Raw genomic sequence first — 22,889 nt, 5'->3', positions numbered from 1 at the left:
ATGTAAAAAAAACATTACATTTCATTCACGAAAAATAATGTCGTTATCAACGATAACATTCGTGCAGTGTACATACACTAAAAGTGTAAAATTTACGAAAGCTTTCGTTCACCGTACGGCCATTCTTATTCATAAAATGAACGAAACTTACTATTTACAGGGCACGAAAATACTTCGTTGCAGAAAACGACGCATGAATTCGTGCATTACATGATTCATTATATTCACAAAATTATATTATCAGTGCATCCCATTCCAAAGTGTTGGATAGAGAATGGAGCCCTGAGTAACGCCCGCTGCGACTCGCATCGCCTTCTGCCCTTTTGTTCGTCTGGTACAGCAGTGCTCTACTCTGGAAGTAGCTCTTCAGGATGCCACATTCTTTTATGCCACGCTGCGCATTGGTCTATTCGAGGCTGAATGGCCCGGTGACTTCCGCCACGGTTGGTATTCCATCCGGACCGGGGGTTTTCTTTGATTTTAGTCACATCGACGTGTCTTTGAGCTCGTCGTTAGTCACTTGCCACTCGACTGTGTTACCTCCTTCTTCTTCGCCGTACGGTGTCGGTGACCAGGTAGTTGAATCGTGATTCGGGAAGAGACCCTCAACGATTATCTTTAGCTTACCCAGGCATATTTCAACTGGTGTCGACGAACCCTCGTCTTCGTCATGACGACTCAGTACGCGTCCCCCAGGGATTGACGTTTATTTCTCAGCACAGATACTTATGGCAATTGGCTTGCTAAGCTTGATCTCCCGTTTTAAAGAGTCCCTACCTTCTAGATGCGCTCCTCTCTCACTCTCCGATATTGCGCTCTGAGCCCGCCTTCTGGCTCTAAGACAAGCAGCGTGTAGCGTACTGAGTTACTCATTTAACCAGTAAGCTGCACGCCGTCTACTGCATGGCCCTAGTTTTCGTGACATTGTAACGTCACAAGCCGTCACAATCCTTCTTGTTAGCCGTCAGCCTTATCAACGTACTTGATTCCGTTGTTCGCCGAAGTAACTCAACAAAGAGGTTTTCGTTAAAGGCTTTCTTCCACTTTAGCTTGCCGCCCGTCTTTCTTCGTGCTGCAGCATGGTTCCATTGATCGATGCGGTAGCGAATCGCCTGGTGGTCTCTATGGGGATACTTCACACTCACACTCTCCAGTCCATGTTCGCCGTCAGTCAAGGACTACAGAATGTGGCGAAATTTCTCTCGGTACCGATATCCGTTTCGTGAACCATTAAGCTCCTAGCTCCTCGCTTCGCCGCGATCTACTCGTTATAGTCCTCGGCGGTTGAGCTAGCCTCCACAACGTGCCGAAAGGAAGGTGTCGAGTCTGCAGCCAATTTTCACTACAAGGAAATATTTTCACAAGATAACTTTTGCAAATGAAACTTTGAGAATTTCATTTAAAATATTAGGCATTTTTTGTTCAACGTATTAAATTTTTTCAAATTTCTCCAAAATATTTCGGGGGGGGTTTCGTCCCCAAAACCCCCCCGCTACTACGCCACTGTATATTAGAATGCTGTATGAAATATCAGTGTTAGAAATAAAAAATGATTTTTGGCATTTAATTCGATGTATCGAACTTTGAACAGCTACAACTTGTTTTAGAGACTTTCTAACACCGTACATCCTTCGGCAAAGTTGTTCAGTATATCCTGGACTACCCTTCTATTTATTTGTTGGCAAATAATAGCACGCATGCTTACTTGGACCCCAGAGCAGGGACGGTGCAGCTCGCGTGGTGTTCTAGGACATCACTGGCCGTTGGTCCAGGTCCATGTGTTGATGGGACGATAACTAGGGCCCAAATGGTGGAGTTACCTCTCTGGCGTCGGTGATTGGTACTCAATGTAGATTGAGGTCGACGGAAAAAAACGAGAATTGATAAGAAGAATTACATCGAAAATTTCAAAATTATTAGATCCATACATGAAAATATAAAAAACAATTTTTTGGGGGTGATCCAAAGATAACGAACTTTAACCCATTATAACCCAGGGGTTTCAAAAAGCGAGCCAAATGCAATAATATCTTCAATTCCACCAAAAAATGTATCAAAGATTATGGGAAAAACAAAATCACCGCCTAATATGGTTTTGAGAATGAAAATATCTCGCGCGAAAAAATTCGCACGCTTAAATAAAAGCAACAAATTTTAAGTTGTTTGACATATTTCTTCGGATTTTCTGATAGACAACACTTTTTTTACACCTGTAGGAAAGTTTTGTCACATAATGGAATTATTAGCACGAATTCCAACAATAAAATTCAATTAAATGTATTGCTTACTTTTCAGCCGCCATTTGCCCCAACTATACACGGTTAAAAAATGTAAACAAAATTATAAAATATGGCAGTTGTCTTGTTTCACAATGAAATATGAGGTGTAATGATCCCATTAGTGCAATAATAAAGCAGTTAGTTGCCAAAATTCTGCAGTAAATACGCGTTAAACGATGGATAGTTCTGCGTATGAAATTTCATACGCTAGGATATAATTGGTTAACGAGGGTTACCAACCGTCCTTATTTTAAAGGACATGTCCTTATTTTCGAGGTTTTTGGAAAGCGTCCTTATTTTACTTCAAATGTCCTTAATTTTAGTCTCAAACCTTGGCATATACAGGGTGGTTCAACATGAAGTTTTTTAACAGGGCATTTTCTAGTAGTTAAAGGGTACTAACTGCAAACTGTCATGCTATTGTAGTTTAGTATTGTTTGCCATTTCATAATGAAACGACTTACACTGGCTCACCATCTTCAAATTATTTAACTATATTTCAAAAATCAGCGATCTGTGGGAAATGTGTTTAGTGAACTCCAACCATAATATGGTCGACATCATCGGCCTATTGACTCAACTTTTCGCCATACAACCAAAAAGTAAGCGTTGTAGTTCTTGTTATTGGATGATTAGCGTACAAATAGACCACATCCAGCACGTAGTGAAGAAAACATAGCGGCGGTGACATCCCCAAGCATTGGAAACCAACATTACTCGAGTAATTAGCCAGATACCACTTGAAATACTCGAATCCGTCATCAAAATTTGGACCAGTCGAATGGACTACCTGGAGTGCCAACATGGTCAGCATTTAAAAGAAATTGTTTTCAAACAATAAATGGAAAAACATGTTCTTTCGATTGACAAATAAACAATTCGCGATTTACTCCATTTTTCAATTTTTTTACCAGATTAAAAGAAAACGTCTTGACGAATCACCCTGTATTAAATTATTCAGATCAACTTTTTTCCAAGAGAATCAATTTCAATTCCTTCCAGTGATTTTCTGTTAATGCATACTCTCTGCGACTCATGGCAACCAAAATTTGTTTTACTCAGAAGTAACCAAAATTTGTTGGATAGCTTCGTTTGGTATTGGCACTACATCATTCTAATTTGTCTCGATTGAGATTTAACATCTCAGTTCAACCTCTAGAAAATTAGTCAGAATTCCGACTGTTTTTTTCAGAATTCTGGCTCAAGTGACATAACTGGCATAACATTTTGCAGGGATGTCCTTAATTTGCTCTAAGTCCATTTGGTAACCCTAGGTTAACTTCAAAATTTGTTTAAGAAGAGTGTACGCAGTAAAAATATTCTCGAAAGCATTCTCCACAACTTTGCTGATATATCGTCTATCAAAACTTATTTTTCGCTCTCTGAAATCTTTATATTCGGCAAATCGGCATTCTGTTAAAAGGCACCCGGTCATCATATTCGTTATACACGAAAAGATAAGAAATAATCGAACTCGTTTGAAAGGGGTGGCAACTTTAACTTTCTACCCCGAGCGGCGAAAACCTCGCGCCGCCACTGGCTAGCGGTTGAATTGTCAATTAATCATAAATGGGTTGACCAGTTCAGTAGTGCAGTACATCTATGGCAATATAAATAAACATTAGACGGAAATGTAACGTGAATTGCGGTTGGCCCATCTCGTATCTTCTAAAAACCGCAATGAGCAAGCTACTGTCCAATAGTTGATAAAGGACGACTTCCGAGTGAAAACAAATATCGACGATGTTTCGATATTTGTTTTCACTCGTGTGGTTTTCCTATTCGATCAAAACAAATCTGTATTTGGCACCAATAGTTAAAATAATGATGCTTTTGGGTAGGAACTTCTGGCCAGACAAATTGAATTGCTGGAGTATAGGTGAGTATGTTATCCGAGCACAAATACTTTTCGACCAGACTAGATTTCCGATGTTAACATTCTTTGGGATACCAGATGGGTACTTGATGGAAGGGCCAAAATCACGGAGCAGGCATTTGGAAAGGTATGAAACAGCAAAAATATAAATCAGCTAAAAGACAACCCTTTTACGTTATTTTTCATTCTCAACAAGTTTAAATAAAAATCAGACTAATGTTTTATATCCAAAAATACGTGTTAATTTTATTTTCGAATACTGTTGTAATTCATATTTCAGAAATATATATTACTGAGTATTCTGAAGAATTCGTCTAATCATCATTCGCGATCGTTTTAAAGAATAGTCGTATCCTCTGAACGGATTCCACGTCATTCCTTTGCCATGAAATTTGGTGTAATCGACAGCTCCTCTTAGGTATTGACCATTTAGGTTACTAAAAATCACAAAAAAAAATCACTAGAAATTAATCAAGATTCTTGAGGAAAATTTTCAATGGAACCCGATTTACATAGAGTACCTTCGCTACTTAGGTCCTACTGAAAATTTGTCCCCAGAGCTCATCTGATTCACGTTACCTGTGATGTCCCCGGCGATACCACCACGCACCGGTCCAATCAACCGCTCCATTATTCCCCGGCAAATCGTTGTTCATGTCCATAGTAGAGAATTTGGTCTCCCGGTGGTAGCTCAGTCCATCGCCAGCTGTTCCACTATAATCCCCCAGTCTCGTGATCGCATAGGATTCGTGTTCATTTCCAACGGCAAATCTGGCATATTTTGCCACAACAGTGCGATTTTCGAAATCTTCCATCAGCACATGTATCTCGTACGGAGCCGAATAAGTCAAAGCGTGTAATTTGTCTAAACCCAGCCAGAACTCCCCATTCAAATTTCCGAACCCGTTCCGGTACTCTTTCCAACCACGATAGAAATCCACCGAACCATTGAAGCGGTTTTGTATCACCACCCATCCGCCATTCTCGTATTCCTGGTCACAAAGCACCGAAAAAGCTTCCCCAAAACCTGCTTCCGGTTGAAGTTTTTCGATCTGTGAACCATTTCTTGGAACGACATCACAACTGTCGTAAATTTTCTGCTCCACTAGTTGAGATTGCGGCTGCTGCATGTTTAACCGCCGCAGCGATGACTCGCCTTTTGCAGGATGTTGCTCGTCTTTCGGACGGCGACCTTCAACTAGCAACGACTGAATAATTGCCACACTGTCGGTCAGTAAGTTCAACTGTTCGCGTGAATAGTTTTTGAACTGTTGAATTTCCTTTCTAACAAATTCCACGTCCTTCTGCACAGACTGCACCGACCAGCTGATGTTTTCGACTTGCTTGAAGATTTTCTCCAATTTTGACTCCAGCAGTGAAAACTGTTCCCGTGATGCAGTTTCCACTCGAGTGATTCTAGAATAGGAAATGTGTTTTCATTAGACCCACGAGTTGTCTTAAACTGACGGAACATACTTCGTATCCAATATCTCCAGCTTCGCGAGCAGTTTCTGATAGTCGATACCTGGTTCACTTCCGCCGTCCAGCGTTTGGCCATTTATGAATGCGATGCTTTCGATGCTATAAAGCGCAACGAACAGGAACGCCCACAGGCGACACATGTTGACGGTTTAAAAGCACGAATTGAACTACCGGTTGTTGACGGCTAAATCTAAACTTTGTCTGGGCCATCTTGTGGTACGAACTACCGAAGCAAGGTGAACACGATAAATAATGCAGAAAAAATCAGCTAAACTAAAAAAAATATGTGAATTTGGCATTGTTTGTATGGAACGAGAAGCGAAACAAACAAATAAGGAGACATCAATCGAAGAGACCCCGATATAGACTTCCAATTATTAATTATTTTCTAATATGTGAAGCTTTACTAACATTTGCAGTATGTAAACAAAATGTGAAATCATACTAATCATATTGAATACAGGATAGGAACCAATTCTTGTAGACGGCACTGTATTTTCCAGCAGATAACTTTCACAAAAGCTTCAAATATTATAGCACAGCAAGTGGGCTTTATTGAGTCTGCTATATTCTTTACCCAATTTGGATTTTGTGTGGGAGCTTTAAGCTCGTTATATAAAGCAAAACTGGTCAAAAGCTCAATGGTTTGGATAAAGTTTGAGGTCGGATAATTTCTGCTAGACACATTCACAGCGTTAGGGGACGAAGTTTGCACGTTTCATACAGCTGTAAAGCTCGTCGTTTAAAATATATTATCATGCTCGCTCAAAAAAAAATTATTGACTGCTATAAAAGTCCTAACACAACATAAAGTTATATGTTCGTTGTTTTTCAGGTTGCCTATTAACTCTAAGAAATAAAAATGTTACGTTAGTGGACAACAGAGCAAAATAATATTTTTCCTACTTACACTTGCATTTATCAAAAAGTCTTCTCTATTTCAAACTTTAGAACATCCATATGTTCTAGAAATTTGATCACCGATCTTTATCTAGAACAATACTGTATACATAAATTTTCCAGCTATTATTCTTATTTTACATGGTATGTGAAAGGAGATTATACACATTTTTCTAGTTAGCCCAAGACATAATGGGCCGCCGATGTAATCTAACAAGAGAAATTTTTAACTCATACAGCTTGCGTTCTAGCGCATTATGAATTTTTACATCTAAGTTTTTTTTTCGATAAACAAACAATTAACCTTGGTCTTTCACCACTTTTTCGGGTTAGACAAATCTCAACCCTATGTGCGGGGTTGGGTCTCGAATTCAGGTGAGCTGCGTACAAGGCAATCGATTTACCAACCACGCTATTTTTGAGGTTCAAGATTTATTTTTTGAAACTTACGCACTTAATTTTTTCTACCAAATCTCAGCTTTTTCGCAACTTTTGCCGAATTCTCAACAACTGAAATCTCAGTGAACCATTTTATGGCTGAGATCTCAGTAAAAGTGACTTTTCAAAGCTGATACTCGGAAAATATTTCACCGAAAATCAGCTAACAAATTTCATTTTACTGAGAAATCAGTTTCTAAGTTTGCTGATTACACGGCTGTTGGGAAATTGCCGAGACGAATTGAGTTTGTATATGTCGCTTTTCATTGAAAAACACCGGGTAGTGGATTGCACTGGTCTTGCATTTTCTAGCAGAAATGGAAATGAAACACGTTTAGTGGCTTATTTAACTGCTAGAAAATGCAACACCAAAACCCAAAACCCCATGTGGCTTTTTAATGAAAATGAAAACCCCATTTGGCTATTTAATTAAAGTCATGGGTGTGTTTCGACTTCGTCTCATCAGAAACCGACACTAACTTTTTCTCCTTAGGGTGAAATTCCCATAGCATAGGGGAACTAATGGTAAAATGAACGCGTTAAGCAAAGCCATTATTTTTTAACTAATAAGTGATTGAGATACTACAATCACCTTATATGTTTCTTGTTAGACATGTTTTCTACTTATTTGGTGAAAATACTTCGACATAAACACATTTTTTCAAACATTATTCTTGATTTCAAAACATGTCCAAAAATGAAACATGTTTATAGCGTGTGAGTAAAATGAACATGCGGTGGTGGTAAAATGAACACCTTCTGGTGACTTGCAAAATGTCCTGTATGTATGCAATGCTCAGCGTTGGAAAGCATTTTCCGAGCAATGCTGATGTCCCAGCGGATCATGCGCATTACATACACACAGGGCATTTGCAGGAAAAAAAAACTTGTCACGGAAAAATTTAATTTTCATGACGTAATATTAACCAATTTACAATCGGCATCGAAAAATAGCTACAACCTTGGGGTTATCCACGGGTGATTAAACTTTTAGAATCTGTTAGAGAACTGTGAAGATATAGTAACTTGAGGTTAGCGTTCCGATATTTTTCTTTGAATTCAGATATTAATAATACCACAAAGCATTTTTATTTGACTACATTTTGTGGAGTTAACATCTGTTTTTATCAGATCAATCAAAACAAACTGGATGTAGATAACACATTTAATAGATCAAAGTTTCGACCAATAAATCTTGGTTCGGAAAAACGCAAAAGCATTATCCTAGAAATTATAAACGAATATCGCACTATTTTACCGTTAACAGAAGAATCGAAAGTTTTTGAAAATATTTGAAATACATGAATTTATAGCAATGCCACAAAAAATCAATTGAAATTATTGAACTACTACATTGCCCGGTACTTAAAATTTGATGATGCTGCAATTCCGTCCACAGAATTAATACCAAAACCTTTAAACGAGAACTCAACAAGAAAAATGAATCTATAATTGTAGAACTCGAAGAACTACATGATTCACACAATTGTCGACTGATTAAATCGTTAGATATAAATTTATTGAGTAGTCAGTAGAACGTTGCACTGGGGTACAAATGTACCCCATGCCTTGTTTGGAGCCGTGTGAAGACAAGAATTAGGCATTTATCGACCTGGGAACTATAATTCAATTTAAAGGGCGAACACGAAATTATTGCGACACATTCAACAGGGCATAAATTTTTTACCATTGGGTAAAAATCAACCAAATTTTGCACAGTTTCTCATTGATGTGTATTGTTTACATGCTGTCAAACTTGAAGTCGTGTTTTTCGATTCAACGAAAATGGAGGTGAACCAACGCGAGTCGAGAGAACAAATTCTTTCCAAACACCTGGAATTTCCTGACCTGTCGCAACAGCAGTTGGGAAAAAATGTTGAACATTCACCATTCAATGGAGGAAAGGTGAAGAGGATGATTAAAGCAAATCCCAACGCCTCAAGCCATGATTTGGCTAAAAAGATCGGCATGTCGCAGAGCTACGTCCAGAATGCAAACAAGAGAGCTGGACTACATACATACAAGGTACAAAACTTCCCGAACCGCGATGAGCGGCAACAATCGACGGCTAAAACTCGGGAACGGAAGCTCTATGAGAAGATGCTGACAAAATATGGCTGTTGTGTGATGGACGACGAAACGTATATAAAAGCCGATTTTAAGCAAATTACGGGGTTGGAGTTTTTCACCGGCAAGAGCAAGTTATATGTGGACGACAAATTTAAGAAGAAGAAAATGTCGAAGTTCGCCTCCAAATATCTCATTTGGCAGGCCATCTGCTCTTGCGCCTTTTGCCGTTCTTGCAGCAGCACGACGAAGCTCCGGTATTTTGACCAGATTTGGCATCATGCCACTATTCTAAAAATGTCCTGGAGTGGTATGAGGCCAATTCTGTCCATTTTGTTCTAAAGGACATGAATCCGCCAAACTGTCCGGAGCTGCGCCCGGTGGAGCAGTACTGGGCAATGATGTAGCGGGAACTTCGGAAGAGCAAGAAGACAGTCAAAGACGAGAAGGACATGTTAAGAAAATGGAAAAAACTGAGAAACTGGTATCGGATGACACTGTAAAGACTTTGATGGAGGGCATCAAGCGAAAATGCGTTCAATTTTACACTCAAGGCTCCATCGATTAACTTTTCTTTTGATTTTTGAAGTAAATATATGTATAAAACTACCTTAAAATTTTGGTTTGATTTTAAACATTTTAAGAAAATTGGCATGACATTTTCGGTGTCGCAATAATTTCGTGTTCGCCCTTTAGAGTTCCTAGTAAGAGTAGGAAAAGGTGGTATAGCCAGTTTGCTTATGGCTTTCGTGGGAGCAGGTGTCAAAGTTGGCGTGGGGTACATTTGTATCCCAGTGTACGGTTGCCGTTAGTGTTTCGTAAGTTTTCGTTCTTTCCGTGCAGATGTGACTCGTGACAATACCAGTTTAAATACTGGTTGTTTTACTACATAAGTAACAATTAGTGTTATATAATGGTCTTTAATCATTTATTCGATTAATTTAATTTTATTTTGAAGTAGAAAAAAATCGATTTAATTTTTGCTGATTTTTAATGCTTTATTGTTTATTTTTTATATTTTTTCAAAACAATAACTCGGAAGTATAAGTTACGCACAGGAACTGCTGTAACAGTAACGTTGCGTGTTACCAATGTACTACTGGTCAGAAATATTTTTTTCATTTCAATTTCCATCCCATTTCGTGGTATTTTCCAAAACCGGATTTTTAAACTTTCTCTCTTCCAAATAATTTCGCTTTTTCAAAAAAAAAATCCATTTGAAATCGTTTCTAGACCATTCTTTCAACTTTTAGAATCATTTGATTTTTTTTCAAATCGGTTAAAAATTCGCAAATTTTTGTAAAAAAAAGTCAAAACCGCGATTTTATCACCTTTCTTTTTGTTCAAACCAATCTATGTATCATTGATTCAATAAATTCCGTACTTTCACTTACACAGTTGTTTTCGCAATTAAAAAACAAAGGAAATGATGTATTACACATTTCTTTTGCTTGAATTTTTTCTGCGAAAATTGCAATTAAACGCGTAGGGTACATTTGTACCCCAGTGCAACGTTCTAAGGTGGAAAACGCAAGTGCAACGTTCTAGGGTTAATGCTGTTCGCGCGCACTGTGGTTCTTCGGATACTTGAATTTAAACTGAAAAATGCAAATTTCACTGCGCGAACAGAACTGCGTAAAAACGTGTATTTGCGTGGACTGCATATTTGCTACTGATCTATATTTCTCTGACCTACATTTCATGCTGATCAGCTGACCGGTGGACGATCGTGCCAAAAAGGCCTATTGCTTCGTGTCTACCTGTATCAGATGGATGAGATAGACCGAAGAACGCTACGCGCTAGAACGGGAATAAACCATTCTCCGCTTTGTCGGAGTTGCAGGGTGGTTGTGAAATTTTAAGTTGCTTTAATTTTTCTTCTTGCTTCAACATACGCCGGCCGCCTTGAAATCTCTGCGAATTTCAACGTATGTCTCTCCTAGTCTAACTACTAGTTAACTCTACATTTCAAATTAGGCTTTATAATCATATAATTGAACACAAAACCTAAACAATATTTTCGGCTTGTGTTTTGCCAATACTCAGTGCCGCCGGTGCGACAGTTGATCGGTTGATCTTGACCCAATTTTGCTGTTGGGTCGATCAAAAGTGCATTCGAGATGCAACATATTTGTTGTTTTGCTGACATTGTGACGGTGCTGTTGCTGTATGAAGATAGTTTGCCGGAAACATCTCGCTGCTGCTGTTATTCGTGGGCATTCGGTGCCCTTTGCTGCTACGGTGGAATGCATTTCTGAGCTGCTGGTGAGTGGTGATTTTGTTGGTTTTTCTGCTGTTTGTTTATTGGCTGGATTGCTGACTGAACTGGAAATTTTGCAGGACATTCTTCCTTCTCGCTGTGGACTCGATCACGATTGGTTGCCGGTTGATTCGTGACTACTTGGTTGATTCCAACGGATATTCCGCCGGACTGGGTGCGTCTCTCAGGACTTCGGTGTAAGTACCAACGAATATTCATTGGTTTGCTGCTACTGTGATCGGATAGTTTTAGTGATGGTGACGTCATCGATGATGGTATGCTGATAGATGTTGCTCGGGTGCGGTGAGATTCGACGATACGCTGGTGATTTTCGGTATGCTACGAATGTGCTGTGACTGCGATGGATCTCTACGCTGCTTTAATTGTCAAGTCAAGCTGGTCATGCTCGCCAACGACTCCGGCGTGGACATCAAGAGGATGAATTGACCACTTCTTTCTCCGCTGCAAGCTAGACGCAGTTGTACCTCGAAAGACCAAGCGTGATGTATGGTTTTAGAACGGATTCTTCACCGAGGACAGTACAGACTGGAACATAATGCAAGCATGCAACATCAAAACATGGACCATCACCAAAACAAAACAGATTACCAGAATGTGGGGAATCAAACAAGGATACTCATTTAGCTTGAGTGCGGGCAGTCTAGTATTTCGGGAGATGACCGAAACCTGACGTTGCGACTGAGAAAGAAAATTCTAATAAGCTTTTTGCAAATAAAAAATATACATAACTTAACTGGTTGTTGCGGAGATCCTCTGGATCTCCGCAACTGGAGACGTCTAGGTCCCTTCGGGTGTTGAGTTGGAGTTGTCACGGATGGGTAGCACGCAGATTTTAGAAATCCCTCTTCGGTAGCTACCATACTTCGTTTGTACTGTTGCGACACGAATGTTTCCATCCGGTCCAGGATGAATTTTTGTTATGCGCCCCAACTGCCATTTCAGTGGGGGCTGATTTTCGTCTTACAGGACAACCATGGTCCTGATCGTTAAATTTTCCTTTCGTCGCATCCATCTAGTTCTGTTTTGCAGATTGGATAAATACTGTTCCAACCACCTTTTCCACAATTGCTGAAGAAACTGCTGTTCAGGTTTGGTTCTGGTATTGCCGTTAGTGGCCGATGAATCAGAAAGTGTCCTTGAGGTAACGCTTCGAAATCTGCTGGATCGTTGCTGACAGGTGTAAGCGGCCGAGAGTTTAAAATCACTTCGATTTGCACTAGTACTGTAAGCATTTCGTCATGAAGTAAACTTCGTGTTCCGATAGTGCGTTTGAACAGGGTTTTGAACGACTTTACTGCTGACTCCCATAGTCCGCCAAAGTTCGGCGATCGCGCTGGTGTGAATTTGAAGTCTATTTTGTCCTCTGAAGCTTCCCTAATCGCCTGTTGTTGAACAATTTACGAAGCTCGTCAAGCTCCCGTTTGGCGCCGACGAAATTTCGAGCATTGTCGCACATGATCAGGTCCGGCTTGCTTCGCCGGGATGAAAAACGTTTCAGTGTGGCCAAGAAGGCCTGGCTACAAAGCACTTCACTGGGCGATTTTTGCGATACGGGTAGCCTACCAAAAACGGTCCACGGTAGTCAACTCCAACACGACGACACGGTAAGAATGGTATGACGCTTTCTGGCGGTAGATCCGCCATCAGTTGATCCTGGACTCTCGGTTTCACCCGAAAGCATGCGACGCACTTATGGATTACGCTTCTTGCTAAATCGCGGGCGAATGTCGGCCAGAATCGTTCTCGAACTGCCGATATCAGTAACCGTTGACCCGCGTGGAACAGCTTCTGATGATAGTACTCCATTTCTATCCTTGCTAGAGGGTGACGACGATCCAAAATGAGCGGATGTTTGCGACTGTTCGACAGATGTGCGTGCCGTAGCCGGCCGCCAACGCAGAGTATGCCTTCAATTAGTTGAGAACAGAGTTAAAAATATTCAAATTCATTGAATGAAAATTGATCATATTCAGCCGCATTCATTTTCCATATTCAGTGGCGCAGCTGACAACGTCAAACGAACAAACCGCCCATTCATCCATGCAGATTTTCATTCCTCTCCGATTATTACACGAAGCGGCCGTGCAGCAACGAATCAAACGCATCAAAGTAGGCCCTGGCACAATGTAAGCGATGATGATTGTTGTTTCATATGATTTACCGGCATTTGAAAACATTTCCCTATATAAATAAAGGGCGAACACGAAATTATTGCGACACATTCAACAGGGCATAACTTTTTTACCATTGGGTAAAAATCAACCAAATTTTGCACACTTTCTCATTGATGTGTATTGTTTACATGCTGTCAAAGTCGTCTTTTTCGATTCAACGAAAATGGAGGTGAACCAACGCGAGTCGAGAGAACAAATTCTTTCCAAACACCTGGAATTTCCTGACCTGTCGCACCGGCAGTTGGGAAAAAGGTGAACATTCACCATTCAACCGTCTCTAGAGTGTTGAAGCGGTTCCAGGAGCGGTTGACGTTGAACCACGGCAAAGGAGCTGGAAGAAAACCGGGACCGGAGAACAAAAAGACGGAGGGAAAGGTGAAGCGGATGATTAAAGCAAATCCCAACGTCTCAAGCCGTGATTTGGCTAAAAAGATCGGCATGTCGCAGAGCTGCGTCCAGAATGCAAAGAAGAGAGCTGGACTACATACATACAAGGTACAGAACTTTCCAATCCGCGATGAGCGGCAACAATCGACGGCTAAAACTCGGGCACGGAAGTTTTACGAGAAGATGCTGACAAAATATGGCTGCTGTGTGATGGACGACGAAACGTATATAAAAGCCGATTTTAAGCAAATTCCAGGGTTGGAGTTTTTCACCGGCAAGAGCAAGTTTTATGTGGACGACAAATTTACGAAGAAGAAAATGTTGAAGTTCGCCTCCAAATATCTCATTTGGCAGGCCATCTGCTCTTGCGGACTGAGGAGTGAGCCTTTCGTGACAAAGGGCACAGTAAATGGCGAGATCTACAAATCTGAGTGCTTCGAGAAGCGCCTTTTGCCTTTCTTGCAGCAGCACGACAAAGCTCCGCTATTTTGGCCAGATTTGGCATCATGCCACTATTCTAAAAGTGTCTCAGAGTGGTATGAGGCCAATTCTGTCCATTTTGTTCCAAAGGACAGGAATCCGCCAAAATGTCCGGAGCTGCGCCCGGTGGAGCAGTACTGGGCAATGATGAAGCGGGAACTTCGGAAGAGCAAGAAGACAGTCAAAGACGAGAAGGGCATGTTAAGAAAATGGAAAAAACTGAGAAACTGGTATCGGATGACACTGTAAAGACTTTGATGGAGGGCATCAAGCGAAAATGCGTTCAATTTTACACTCAAGGCTCCATCGATTAACTTTTCTTTTGATTTTTGAAGTAAATATATGTATAAAACTACCCTAAAATTTTGGTTTGATTTTCAACATAAGAAAATTGGCATGACATTTTCGGTGTCGCAATAATTTCGTGTTCGCCCTTTAGTGAAATAATTATATTGTACGTTATTCAAATGAATGAATAACATGGATATTTGAATGAGTATTTTTTCTATTCACCGCGAGTCGCATCAGGTTCATTTTCAGCCGTCAAAAAAGAGCTTCGATTATTTTTAACTCTGGTTGAGGATGGAGCGAAAGGATCGATGAATCACGTAGTGAACGATTGTTGGTCAAATCCGCCAGCTCTTGTAAGAAACATTCTCGCTGAGACAGATAGACAGGTATCCGTATAGCGCCGTCGAGTTCTTTGACGGTTAAACTTCCCAGGTTCCGGCAATTCCGATTTACAACTTGAGCGTTGAAACGAAACCGACAAATCTATGCTGTGAATCGCACCAATCCAGTGTAAGTTGATCGCAGGTTAAACAGCTCACTGGGAGCTACGGATTTCACAACTGCGACAACGGCTCCCTTTTCTTCTAGTACTGATCTGTCAATTCTATCTCCAGAAGCTTGCAGGGTTCCCGGCCAGTTATCTTGCTCCGGAAGCAACCAGTGAGGTCCACCAAACCATAGCGATTGGTACTGCAGCTGCGCAGGCGTCATGCCGCGAGAAACTATATCGGCTGGATTTTCAACTCCTGAATTCAGTGTTACGAAATTTCAAAATCAGGTGCGTATTTCTGCTTGCATTTACCGAAAACGACATTCAGATTCAACACCTCCCTCATTCATTCACTTTCCAACTGACTGAAATTTCATGCAGAATCGAATGCTTGAGTGCAGAGGAAATATAAATTCATTCACCAACCAAAGCATTCATTTGTTATTCTGTCGACAGTTTGAAGGCTGAAGTTAGCATCTTCTACATTTTCGAGCATAAGTGAATTGCATAAACTATATCTGGTGCACTTTTGATCAATAATCCCTCTCAGAGCTAGCATAGAAATAAAATTCACTTTGCTTCTTAAACCGAACATGTCCGTACCTGAAAGCGCTGCGTCAGGAGAACGAACGACGATGGAAATGAACCATAAATTTCATTCATCGCAGCGGGCATGAATTGAATTTCGTTTTCTTTCAAGTTCATGCAGTGATGTCAATTTTTTTAAACTCTGCTCCTAATACGTGATTCCAGATGCTGCCTTTCGTTATACGCTGGATTTGTGAAACTCGGTTCGCAACGAATTCTTTCCATCGCGACGGTGATGATGCTAACCAGCACTTAACAATCATCGAATCTGTCCAAAAGAAAGCTGGGGCTGTGATGTGTGTGTTACTGACCACTCTTTCGTAGATGTGGGAAAGGAGTAAAGCTGAAGAAAGCTCCAAGCGCGGAATCGTTTGACGTTAAATTAAAAAACCTGTTTTAATCCACCTAGCGGTGCAATTGTGCCTTTCTCATTTCTCTAAACTATGGCACGGAGGCTTTTTATGTTCAACATAATTGTGGAAATGTCCATTACATTCTTAGTACACTTTGCACTTATACATAATGGCATGCCAGCCACGAACTTGATGAGCTACGTGTCGACGGTGAAACACTTGAAACAAAAAAATATCATACTCCATTAGCCTAATCAGCATTAGATCAATGTTATCTACTTGCTAACTCATTTTGTCATGCGGGGATGGGTATGTGAGGAGGGCGAAAGTCCCATGAACGAACGACTCCCCAGCTTAAATTGGTATGCTTTGTAATATAGTGGTGGTTTAAAGATGATGGGGCTGAAAGGGAGGGGTATGAGGTGGTGGTCTGAGGGGTGATTTAAGGAGATTTTTAAAGGAGGGGAGTGAACAGTAGAGGGGGGGGGTGTAACCCCTCTCCGTAAACCATCAACTACGCCCCTGTTAAAATCCAGAAACCTTATGCGAGTCGAAAAAAAAAATTGGCCGGGATTAGGTTGACGTTTTTCAGAGTGATTGCATAACCTTTCTATATGAGAAAGGCAAAAATGTGCAAAATCCAAAAAAGTGAATCTTCGTCAATTTTTTTTCGTGTTTGCATCAAATCTCGACGTTTTATGCACCTTGAATACATTTAGCCTTAAAAAATAAAAATTCTATTTTTAATTTTTCCTATAGTTTTTATGAGAAATTTCTGTGTGGCCGCACTCTGAAACCCGTAATTCCGGAACCAGAATTCCGATCGATCCAAAATTCAATAGCAGCCGATGGGAAGGTTGCACCTTTCATTTGAGACTAAGTTTGGGCAAATCGGTCCAGCCATCTCTGAGAAAAATGAGTGACATTATTTTACACATACGCACATACATACACACACATACACACACACACATACACACACATACACACACATACACACACATACACACACATACACACACATACACACACATACATACACACATACACACACATACAGACTTTTTCCGATCTCGACGAACTGAGTCGAATGGGATATCACACTCGGCCCTCCGGGCCGGGATTAGGTTGACGTTTTTCAGAGTGATGCATAACCTTTCTATATGAGAAAGGCAAAACGAAGAAAATGATGTATTATACATTTCTTTTGTTTGCATTTTTACTTGCGAAAATTGCGATCAATCGCGTGGGGTACATTTGTACCCCAGTGCAACGTTCTAGGGTGGAAAACGCAAGTGCAACGTTCTAGGGTTAAAAACACTGGAAAGTGACTTTTACAAACCCATCATTGCACCTTTCTGAATGTATCAGAGAAATGATAATTAGCTGCTGATATCTCTACATGCATTGAACGTTTGATTGAAATTGATTAATTTTAAATTTCTTTTCCTTGGGGAAGACCAATGCTTATAAGAAAATTGTAGCCATCAATGGTCTGGAACTGCGAATCCGAAAATCTTGATACCCATATTTTGAAAGGGTTGGGTTCAGGGTTGTTAATGCGATACATTTTTCACGATAATTTATCGGCGTTACTCGTTAACGATAATGTATCGTCATCGAAAGCTCCGTTAACGATAATGTATCGTCGCCTTCATCGTCATCGTCGATAATTGTATCGTCGCTTTCATCGTCGTCGTCGGTTCATCGGTTATCGCGATACATGTTGCGTTACTTTCCCGTTTATTGGAGTTGAAGTTAATGCGGTTAACTTTCAATTGTTTAGAAATAAATACCTATTGAAGGACATGTTGTTGGTAGTTGAAAATCAATAGTTTTGGACATTTTCTATGCACAGCGGGGTCTGACGATGCGTCAAAATGAAATTATTTCAACTTTTCGGGAAAATGTATTATGTTGAATAATTGTTGGCAATTGAAAATCAATAGTTTTGGACATTTCAATACGCAGAAGGGTCCGACGATGTGTTAAAATTGAATTTTTCAACTTTTCGAGTAAGTTGGTGCACAGAAGAGTCCCAGGTGCACAGTGTTTCCAAGCGGCAAAAAGGTGATCAATATTGTTTTGACCATGAAGAAAACAAATTTTGAGCTATTGTGCAATTAGTAATTTTTAGCACGCAAAAACATATATTGAAAGAACTACTAAACCACTATTATTAGGCCATTCACAAATTATACTACACATTTAAGTCGTGTGGTGATTAACAAATTTTATTATAATTTTAATTTAAACCAGATTTCGGATTTTGAAAAGGAGAATATACATACATATTTCCAATGTTTGATTTCCTTTTCTAGTTGGGAAGCTTTTAGCCCCCTCCTCCGTTTCTTCTCTCCACTATGTAACAAGATGCTTCATGCTTCTTTCTTTTACCCTTAAATATGTAGTGTAATTTATGTACGGCCTCATAATAGAGTTTTAAACGTTTTTCGAATACAGTGAAGACCCGTTTTTATCAGCCCCTTGACGAATTATAGGCTGATAAAACGATGACATTGACAAAATCGGCACATATTTTTTCTGGTTCTGAAGAGTCGAAGTCGAAACGCAAACATCTGGACTAACAAATATTTTTTCTTTCTTTTTAATAAACCGGAGCGGTTAAAATATTCTTCTTTAGTTCCTCGACAAAGCCTCATAACCCGTTCTGGTCATTTAGTAAAAAATTCTCTTAAGGAGGTCTTACAGTACAGTATTATTATTTTTGTATATTTTGCATCTCTAAGATAAGATTTTACAGATTCGTATTGGTATTCGTCTGCGGAAATTTGCGGCTTCTGTACCAAAATATCGCTTTTTGGGCACTAAAACATTCGACAACTTCTAAGTTGTAAGAGATACAAATAAACTTACATTATAAAAATTCTGTATTTTCTTATGCTGAACAACATCTTGGAACATTTAGAAATTCTAGAGAATTACCAGGAAAAGTATTTTGAAAAAAGCAATTTTCAGGGGTATATCAAAAAAATATCCACAAATGTAAATTAAAATCGACAGATAGACACATAGTCTCTTCAGCGAAGTTAATACTTAAGATATTCTCAACAACTTTGTCAAAGAAAGTTTTTTTTTTATTTCCATAAACTTAAGCAAAAACTTTCTTCTCAGCTTTAGAAGGATTAATCACCCAACTAATACTTTTTAAATGCAAAAAATATAAATAAACTTTGCTGAAGACACTATAACTAAAAATGTTTTTCGTGGTTCAAAGAATTTCTTTCACCTTTTTGCCAATTTGGATTCTCGAGTGAATTGAAAATGTCCAAAACTATCGATTTTCAACTGCCAACAACCTGCCCTTCAATATAAAAAGTTCGCGAAAAGTTGAAAAAAATTCTATTTTGATGCACCGACGGTACATTGAAAATGCCCAAAACTATTGATTTTCACTTACCAATAACTTCTTCAATATAACAAACTTTCCTCAAAAGTTGAAAAACTCCATTTTGACACATCGTCGAACCCCCTGTGTATTGAAAATGTCCAAAACTATTGATTGTCAACTGCCAATAACTTTCTCTTCAATATAAAACTCTCCCGAAAAGTTGCCAAAAAATTCCATTTTGACACATCGTCGGACCCCCCCTGTGCATAGAAAATGTCCAAAACTATTGATTTTCAACTGCCAACAACATGTCCTTCAATAGTTATTTATTTCTAAACAATTGAAAGTTAACCGCATCAACTTCAACCCCAATAAACGGGAAAGTAACGCAAAATGTATCGCGATAACCGATGAACCGACGATGACGATGAAAACGACGATACAATTATCGACGATGACGATGAAGGCGACGATATATTATCGTTAACGGAGTTTCCGATGACGTTGACGGGTGGTTAACGTTATCGACGATGACGATTAATTATCGATTAACAACCCTGGTTGGGTTCATAAATACTGAGTTGTTGGTTGACAGCAGAATTTCAACGATAGGGTATCTATTCAGATTTGCAATTCCAATATTCTTTCAATTGCTTAAAATTGATACTGATATCTGTAATGGTGAACCGAATACATTTATTAGCTTCTCATGAATCGGAATTTTTGGAGACATGTTCCAGTAATGGGCAACTATTCATAAATTTTAACAGGATCCTAATAATATGGGCATCAACTTTGTTGAAATTACCTCAGAAGACTACATCTTATCGGTGTTTAACAGGTTCCCGCGAGGCCATGCATAACCATTCCGAGATTGCTAACTTCGTACTTGATTTCCAAGTCTTCATATTTTCATTCGCATTAAATTCGAAGGGTTACCCTATCGAACGAACCTTTCTTCCAGCTGAGAGCGGCAGTCATTTTAAGCGAAAAAAAAAGAGAACGGAAAAGACTCTAGAAGGAAGTAGTAATAAAATTAATAACAATAAACACAAGATTCTTTACGTAATAAAAATAAATCTCAGCATTTTTCTTATCTGAATGGTTTTTGATTATTTTACTAACACCTTTTCTGGATTGTCATCGCTGTATTTTTACAGCGAGGTGAAGCAGGTCAATTTCATCAGGTTCCTCAATCGACATCACATCTGTTCTCGTTATGTGAATGTTTTTCAGATTTCTTTACCAATCAGCTGGCGAGATTGCATAGCCCTGACCTTCCATTCTCTGCTTCCAATTCGTAATTTTGAATAACGGTTCTAGCAATCACTATTTTTTTTTTCTAACGTCAAACATTTCATTCTATCAAATAACATTTATGTTTTTGCAACATTTATGCAAATTACGCTTAATTCAACGGGGAAAAACACACAATACAGAATATATCGTCACGTTTTTCATTTCTTAGAGAAGGTTAATGATTTTTCTATTTATACAATCAAGTTATTCACAATAATTACTCGACTCATCAAGTCTAATTTTTTTCTTGTTCGATGTTGGCGGCGCTCTTTGGATACTGACTTTTTTGAGTGCCATCCTCATCACGATTCGTAATAATATGTATCACAATAAAAACCCCAATGAGGAGGAGCAGGAAAGATCGGTTCTCGTTGTTGCAAGTCCGAGTTTTATGAGGCGTTACGATCAAACACCTCCGCGAACGGTCGCATCGACTGGCACTGCTTTTGCACCTGGGAGCCGTCAGTCGGCGGTACCTCCGACGATAGTCGAACAATAAACAGGAAAATTAGGCAAATCACGCTTTCAATTTAGTTTCAAATAAACATCGCTTGTAACAGTGATCTTCGTTAACCTCGTGTGACTCGAATTTGATGGTAATTAAATCAATCACCGATTGGTGGCTTCGAATCAGCGGGGAAACTTTTGCAGGTTGTTAGGAAATGTTCTAGGCTAGGTATCAATCATATAAGGGTTTATATTTTTACTAACGCCCATCGCTTATGTCCGTTCCGCTAGCATAAAACTATTTTGGATTTATTTCTAGCAGCGTTTTCGTGTGTATGCTAAGGGTCGTGTAGTAAGGTGCAAGCGTTTGTTCTGGACGACTTCTAGAAGTTTTATTTATTAATTTTAATGGTTGATTTTGATATTTATGTTTATCGAAGAAGGAGTAAATAATAATATGAAAGCGTAGTAAAGCATGGAATATCCCAAATTAAAAAAGTTGTTTGGTGAAAAATGGAACGAAGTATTGCAATTGAAGGGAATACATGTGTGTTGCTGATAAACATAAAGGCAGTTGCTAGATATTAAACTTATCAAAGTAATTAAATTATTTATCCGCACATAAACCATTCTAAGCACAGATGCCAACATCAGTAGTAAAATTAGATGCTTTCCACTTACACTAGTGCAACGATCTAGAATAAACAGTTTAAGTACATTGATAGTGATTCCAAATCTAAAGTTAAAATCAACTTCTTAGTGGCGGCGGATCCAGGTGGGTTGCTTGTCTCCACAAATTTTCAACTTGTTAAGAAATTTTATATTAGTTTTAAACTCAAAATCATTGCAAACCAAAATTTTCATTGAGTTTCATTAAATTAGTTTATTATACATTTTACGTATTACTTAATGTTCATTTAAAATTCAAAATTTCAGAATCCCCTCCCTTTCCTCTTCCGAAAGTTTTCTGAATCCGTCCCTGCTTTTTAGTTACCTGATGATTGATGTTCTTGATAACTTATGGCATCAAAAAGACGTCATCATCTAAAGGAGAGGAACAGATTCTAAAGAGTCAATTTAAATACAAATTTAAAAGAGGCATATTTCTGGTCAATGCGCTAAAAACAATAAAAACAATTCGGAATTAACTGAAATTATGTTCTATTGCTATTTTTTTTATTTTTTATCGATATTAAATTAGCTAGAGATTACTGAGTAGGGAAAGTTATGAAAATTTAGAGCCATAGTACTCAAGGGAGAGCAAGCATGTAAAATGTACAGATCGGAAAACTAGAAGTGACACAGTCATTAGAAACAGGTTTAAAATCTTACGGATTAATCTTCTGTCTTCTGCTGGCAGGAGCCGAGCTTAGAGAAAGTTACTACGAACATGCCAATGAAGGTTAACCATTGTTAGAGGCAGTCTTTATTCACTAGTGCTTAGGCTGGTGAAGTGAATAGTGGAATTGCCGAACACACCGCTATATAGGCTAAGTACTTTTTTTCATTTCCTTTACCCCCGATCGTTCGTTGATTTTTAGAACCCTTTCCCCTGAATATAAGTTTCCACCACGTGCTATCCTCGTGCCCAAATGACCAAGAGCGAAGGAATATTTGTCGGGAATGATAAACCCACTGATGTTCCTATCAATATACCGGATAATCCCAAAATTACTCCCTCCCCTGATTTCCCCAATCCTCCTCG

General features: G+C 39.2%; 1 protein-coding gene across 1 annotated transcript; it reads right to left on the bottom strand.

Annotated features, from left to right (window-relative positions):
* Nucleotides 1–4,444: 4,444 nt before the first annotated feature.
* LOC131687918 (microfibril-associated glycoprotein 4-like) lies at nucleotides 4,445–5,777 on the bottom strand. The gene is made up of 3 exons (XM_058972012.1): nucleotides 5,632–5,777; nucleotides 4,735–5,571; nucleotides 4,445–4,592 (listed from the first exon to the last, which is right to left on the bottom strand). The coding sequence occupies exons 1-3, from the start codon at nucleotides 5,775–5,777 to the stop codon at nucleotides 4,445–4,447; spliced, it is 1,131 nt and encodes a 376-aa protein (XP_058827995.1).
* Between the last annotated feature and the right edge of the window lie 17,112 nt (nucleotides 5,778–22,889).

The sequence above is a fragment of the Topomyia yanbarensis genome, chromosome 3 (assembly GCF_030247195.1).
Source record: "Topomyia yanbarensis strain Yona2022 chromosome 3, ASM3024719v1, whole genome shotgun sequence".
Classification (NCBI taxonomy): Eukaryota; Metazoa; Arthropoda; class Insecta; order Diptera; family Culicidae; genus Topomyia; species Topomyia yanbarensis.
The sequence above is the reverse complement of the archived record's forward strand: the minus strand, read 5'-3'. Positions and strand labels throughout refer to the sequence as shown.

Coding starts and splice junctions, on each gene's coding strand:
- LOC131687918 (XM_058972012.1), bottom strand. CDS start 5,777: ATGTGTCGCCTGTGGGCGTTCCTGTTCGTTGCGCTTTATAGCATCGAA. Junction 5,572..5,631: donor CTGGAGATATTGGATACGAA/GTATGTTCCGTC, acceptor TTCCTATTCTAG/AATCACTCGAGTGGAAACTG. Junction 4,593..4,734: donor TATCGCCGGGGACATCACAG/GTAACGTGAATC, acceptor TGTGATTTTTAG/TAACCTAAATGGTCAATACC.